At 38.0% G+C, this 6,507-nt stretch overlaps 1 protein-coding gene across 1 annotated transcript; it reads right to left on the bottom strand.

Annotated features, from left to right (window-relative positions):
- Positions 1 to 337: 337 nt before the first annotated feature.
- On the bottom strand, positions 338 to 1,498 carry LOC139890301 (uncharacterized). The gene has a single exon (XM_071873192.1). It carries the CDS (start codon positions 1,496 to 1,498, stop codon positions 338 to 340), a length of 1,161 nt encoding a protein of 386 aa, XP_071729293.1.
- Positions 1,499 to 6,507: the final 5,009 nt, after the last annotated feature.

Genomic DNA, 6,507 nt, shown 5'->3' with positions numbered 1-6,507 from the left:
ACTTGGTTTAATAGCCACCGTTAAACTTTACTAGTAACGCAGTAGTTGTATTAGAATCTAGTGCTCTCTGATAATAAAGAACAGCCCTAGTCTTATATACTGACTACCCACTTCTAGTAAAAAAAATTTAAAAAAATAAAAAATTTTAAATAAATGAATTCAAAATCTCGTTTATACATATTTTTTTCGAAAAGCAAAACATTTCATTAAAACTCGAAAGCCACAAGGGGGGGCTAGCCCATTACAACAACCCAAAGATTACATTAACACGAACCCGAACAAAGGAGAAAAATAAGATGAAAAGTTGCGGAGGGGGCAACTATATAAATGCAATACATTAGACAAAACAAGACCATGGATCCGAGATCCAACCTAGCCAATCCATCTTCCGATTCCTAATGCGACATGAGATCCATTCAAAAGACTTAAGTTGTATCTCCATTAGACCCGTAGGACCATTCCATGATGAGTTGGAAAACACTTTTTGGTTCCGATTATTCCATATTAGATAAGCGCACGTCCACTCGATAGATTGCCATACACTCGACCATAAAGGGGATAAGGAATGATTACACTTGCCTCTAAAAGCCTCATTAATGCTTAAGTTTGAAACCGTTCCTAGACCCCACCATTTATACACCCGATCCCAAATCTCCATCGCATGTCGACAAAAGAACAAAGTATGATCAATTGTCTCCACATCATCATCACATAGAGGGCACCTAACGGAATCATGGTCTATACCTCTTTTATCAAGTTTGGTACGTACCGGAATTCGTCTTCTTAGTACCCTCCATATGAAGATTGAAACTTTAAAAGGTAACAAGTGATTCTTCATAAATTCCTCATTCGAATTTGATCCGGTACCAATAAGTTTGTCGTCGATAATTGCCGCCAATTTCTTTGTAGTGAATAACCCGTTCCCGTCTAGGTTCCAAACCCACGAATCCATTGTCTTATCTTGTTTCACATAAGCATTCAATAATGCCTTAAGAGAATTAAGGTCGTCAAGTGTTCGACCAGATGGTGTTCTCCTCCAATTCTCCGTAAAAATAGCATCACGATCGATCCAAGTAACTCTATCACGAACATGTATATTCGGCTCCTCTTCCAAATGGAATAAACGCGTGAACTTTTGCTTCAAAGGTCGGTCACAAAGCCACGGTTCACCCCAAAATTCAGTTTCGGCCCCATCCCCAATCGACTTCAAAAACGAATCCGCAAAGTTGATGCCCATCTTCTCAATCGAAGTACCTGCACATATAATATTCGACCACACGCTACTCACCCCTTTCGGCCCGTTGAGTCCCGTAGGAGGAAGTAGCCCATTAGCACCATAAATACTTTTGATAATAGTAACCCAAAATGAGTTTGGCTCGGTTTTTGCCCGCCAAAACCACTTCCCCAATAGTGCAAGATTCTTCCCCCGAAGAGACCCGATATTTAACCCTCCCGAATCATAAGGCAAAAGACAGTCATCCCATTTGACCCACGACATTTTTGAACACTCACCCGACCCGCCCCAAAAAAAGTTTCTCCTAACACTCTCAAGTTTTTTAACGACACTCAACGGGTTTATACATATTTATGAACGATAAAACTAGGTGTTAACACCGAAATTATTGTTACCTCGGAAAGGAAATAAATTGAGAAACAACCCAAAATGCTTGAATTCACTTAAAATGGAATATAAGAGAATAAAAAGGCAAAGAAAGAAATATAAAAGCCAAGTGTGGGAAAAATTTACCAAATTATTTAAATCATATATCACATGTTTTTGTACAAATAATTGAAGGTACTTTTGTTTTGGACGATTTTAATCAGTTTTACCCGATTTCTTATAATATATTTGAAAGAAATGTGCTACTTGATTTAAAAGGAAGTAAAGTCTTTCGAGAAAAAGACACGCGCTTCTTGATTTAGGTCAGGAAGTTGTCGTCCAGACCAGTTGTAGAGTCTACGAAAAACCTTGAAAAGTTTTCTCGAAAATCAGTTGAAAATCCATGGACCTCAGCATCAAACAGGGTCGCCATGTGGTCAGACTTATCCTATCCATGAGAGGATATGTCTCGTACAATGGAGGGCACCATACAAATTAGCTTATAAGACTAATGAATCAGATCCCCAGAAAGGATAATCTCCTTAAATTTTAAAAATCAGCTTTTAAGCCTGATATTACTCAATCCTTGAGATTGAACTTAAAGATTGAGAATTCAAACTCATGGAATTCGATGATATCTAAACTTGAGCTTGAACGAGTAAATATTTTGATCAAATTACAAATCGATTTGTTTTCTGAAAACCCATTTTCAATGCGTTCATTACCGTTGAACGTAAAATTCTAGGAATTCACCTGGAATTCATTAGGTCACCTGAACCAAATCAGGTGTCAACCGTAAGAACGGTGGTTGCATAGCATGGTCGAAGACCGGACCTTGTGCCAGACCGAAAAATTATAGGGTGATCTTTACTATTGCTCCTACAAATGATAGTAATTGCATCCGACACGATGTAGACAATAATCAAAAGCATGTCATTAGACATTGCCTTAACAGTTGCTTATTCAACGCTTTCCTTTACAACCGGACGGTAGTTTACCAAAAGGTAATATACGGAACAAGTATACTGGACGTGTTGATTTCTTAATACAAAGTTAGCAAGTGGGTGAGACTGTAAACCACATCGTTACTACCGTTGTTCAAACCGTCGTATCAAAATCACTGATGTACAAAGTGTGAAGAATAAAGAAGTGATTCTAGTAAAGTTATATTCAAGTTCTATATTGCTTGAGGACAAACAACGCTCAAGTGTGGGAATATTTGATAATGCTAAAAACGAACATATATTTCATAGCATTATCCTTTAAGAAAGACAAGCTTTTGTTTCAATTGTTCTATTTGCAAGTGATATTCGTTTAAATAATAAAAGGTGAAGACAAAAGACAGATTCGACGATTTGAAGACGCAAACGACCAAAAAGCTAAAAAGTACAAAGTACAATCCAAGTGGTTCAAATTATTGATGAGAAACGTCTAGAAATTACAAGAGTACAAGCCACAAAAAGCAAAGTACAAGATATTAAATTATACAAAAAGGCGTTCGAAAATCCAAAACCGAGACATGATCGAACTATCAACGTGCAACTCAACGGAGCTGAAATTACAAGTCAACTATGCACAAGAATATAATATAATATATAATTAATTATATATATTATTATATATTATATTTATCAGCAGCCCACATTTAATTCACTATGGTGAGCTGGAATCCAAAGCTCCGCGACTGCGGAGCCGTGAAGAGGAAAAATACCACACTCGTGGAGTTGAACAGTTCAAAGTGGGCCTATAAAAGGCCGCGCATTCTGCCAATTTCATTACACGTTTTTCTTTTCCTTTCTCTGATTACATACGAAATATATATATTTATATTTTATAATTATAATTTTAATATTAAGTTAATAATAATAAGGTTATAATGGCGAATGTTTTAAGTTTGTAAGTCGAAATTCTGTCTGTGTAACACTACGCGTTTATTACTCATTGTAAGTTATGTTCAACCTTTTTAAATTAATGTCTCGTAGCTAAGTTATTATTATGTTTATTTAAGCCGAAGTAATAGTGATGTTGGACTAAATATTAAGACGGGGTTATTGGGCTTTGGACCATAATTGGGGTTTGGACAAAAGACCGACACTTGTGGAAATTGGAATATGGGCTATTAATGGGCTTTATATTTGTTTAACTGAATGATAGTTCGTTAATTTAATATAGAGATTTACAATTTGAGGTAATTATAAATAACTACATATACTCGATCGGACACGATGAGCGGGATATTTATAAATACTAATAATCGTTCATTTAACCGGACACGGGGATGGATTAATAGTCAATGGACTCATTAAAACAGGGGTAGATTACATACAAGGACACTTGGTGTAATTGTTAATAAAGTATTAAAACCTTGGATTACACGCAGTCGATAACCTGGTGTAATTATAAACAAAGTATTAAGACCTTGTTACAGTTTAAGTCCCCAATTAGTTGAATTTGACTTCGGGTATAAGGGTAATTTGACGAGGACACTCTGTAACAGACTGAAACCCGGGCTAGTTGTAAGTGGACTATTTTGCCCTTAGGGTTTTATTATGTGTTTTATATGCTTGTGTGTTAAAATATGGTGGTTCGTGGGATACACATTTGTCGTTGGTCAAATTCGCGTATAATAATTCATATCATTCGAGTATAGGGATGCCGCCCTATGAAATGTTGTACGGTCGTCGTTGCAGAACTCCGACTTATTGGTTAGAAGCCGGGGAGAAACAGTTTGCAGGTCCCGAAATTGTTTAAATGACAGCCGAAAAAGTTGCAATTGCGCGAGAAAAGTTGAAAGCCGCTAGAGACAGGCAGAAAATGTATGCTGATCCGCGTAGACATCCGGTAACCTTTATGTGGGTGAACGAGTGTCTCTAAAAGTTTCGCCGTGGAAAGGGGTTATCATATTCCGTAAACGTGGTAAGTTAGCACCAAGATTTATTGGTCCATTTCAAATCAGTGAAGTGTTGAATGATCAGACTGTGGTGTTAGATATTCCGCCAGAGTTAGCCGGTATTCATAATACATTTAACGTGTGTTATCTTCGTAAGTGTAAAGTCGATAATGAAACGCAACTCCTACCTTTAGAAGATTTAAGGGTCGATTTGAATAAGAAATTGGTGGAAGATCCGGTCCGTGTAGTTGACCGAAAGGTAACTAAGTTGAGAAATAAAGAGATACCGATGGTGTTGATTGAGTGGAAACACAGTTTGGGTTCTAATCTTACGTGGGAAATGGAAGAGTTGATGAGAAACCGCTACCCTCATTTGTTTGACCAAGACCAGATTCCGAGGACGGAATCACCTTAACGGGGGTGGATTTGTAACAGACTGAAACCCGGGCTAGTTGTAAGTGGACTATTTTGCCCATAGGGTTTTATTATGTGTTTTATATACTTTTATTTTAATTATGTGAATAGTGTTATTTTATTAATTGGTCAAGACCAGTTTGTGACAAGGGTTACAGAACATGTTTGTTTATTTAATTTGGACTCCGTTAGGGCCGCCTAACAAGGTACGAAAGATATCAGATAACTGATAAATACCCGTGTGTTGTACAGTGTGGGAATTAAACCCGATTAAGTGACTAGTGCACTGTATTTTCTTCCCATTTCTAGAAAATTCACCAAAAACACCGTCCTTTACATCCCCACCTAACCAAACCCTAATTCCACATTGTTGATCTTGAGCTCGAATTGGTCTTGAAATCACGTTCTTTACACTCTATTGATTCTTTTAAGGTATGAATCATGGGCTTTCATGATCAATTTAGTGTTAAAATGGTGTTTTTAAGTGTATTTGTTCAAAAGCTTGATTTTGTGTCAAAATCCATAGATTTGATGTTGTTATGGTCAAAACTTTGTGGGTTTATAGTCTATAACATGTAGTAATTGAGTTGTGGTAAGTTTTGGTGTCGAAAACGAGCTCTAGATCGAGTTTTGGTGAATTTAGCTTGAACTCCGTAGGTTGTGTTCAAAATCTGCAGATGATGAACACAGTCGGCAGACTTTCGGTCGACAGTCGACCGACTGGCGAGTGAACCGACCGACTGAGTTTGACTTTCGACCGGTTGTGGATATACCAAATAAGTCGACCGGTTGTGTCAACAGTCGACCGACTGTCTACGTCAGTCGACCGATTGAGGAGACAGTCGACCGACTGTGTGTCCAGGGCAGAATGTTTTACCAAAGTGCCTTTTTCTAGCCGTTATGTTGCCCGTTTGTATTTTGGTGTTCAGGATGTAAATTTTGAAAGTGCACAAGTGTTAAGCATGAAAATTTTAGCGGACGCATTTTTTTTACTAATTTGCTATAATTCGCTGTCAGTGTGTCTAACCTTGATGGGAACACTATTCTAACTTGGTTTTTGCTGTTCTCAGAAGATAAGGACAAGGAGGAAGCTTAGAAATAATAACTGAGCAGTTGCTGGTAATTGGTGAGTGGGTCTATCTACGGATAGAGTTTAAGTAGCATATCATGCTACTGTGGTTGACTCTTTTACCATGCATAGTGTAGGAATTGCTATGATAGAATAATATCGTTTGCCTGATGTTGTATGTGAATTATGTGTACACTGTGTGAATGGCACCAGTCGGGCCTAGGGAGACTGGGGACTCGAGACCGTGCCTAGGAGAGGTTAGAGTCCGTATGAGGTCAACCATGCCAAGGGGAGGTTGGGTCCATAGGCTACTGATTGTGGAGTATAGTGTGAATGATGCATCCCCTGCACCTGGATAACTATACTGTGAATTGAGTAGCAGGGACTATCGGTAGACTCAGGCCCGATCAGCTGAGAGTCGTGTGCTCTTACAAGTCGCCGATCCTCGTATTGTATTATTGTATGCTAGTTGGTAGTTAGCAAGTGTTGTTGTTAGTAAATAGCTTGTGTGTGGCTTAAGCTATATCTGTTAGA

This window comes from Rutidosis leptorrhynchoides, chromosome 2 (genome assembly GCF_046630445.1).
Source record: "Rutidosis leptorrhynchoides isolate AG116_Rl617_1_P2 chromosome 2, CSIRO_AGI_Rlap_v1, whole genome shotgun sequence".
Lineage (NCBI taxonomy): Eukaryota > Viridiplantae > Streptophyta > Magnoliopsida > Asterales > Asteraceae > Rutidosis > Rutidosis leptorrhynchoides.
The sequence above is the reverse complement of the archived record's forward strand: the minus strand, read 5'-3'. Positions and strand labels throughout refer to the sequence as shown.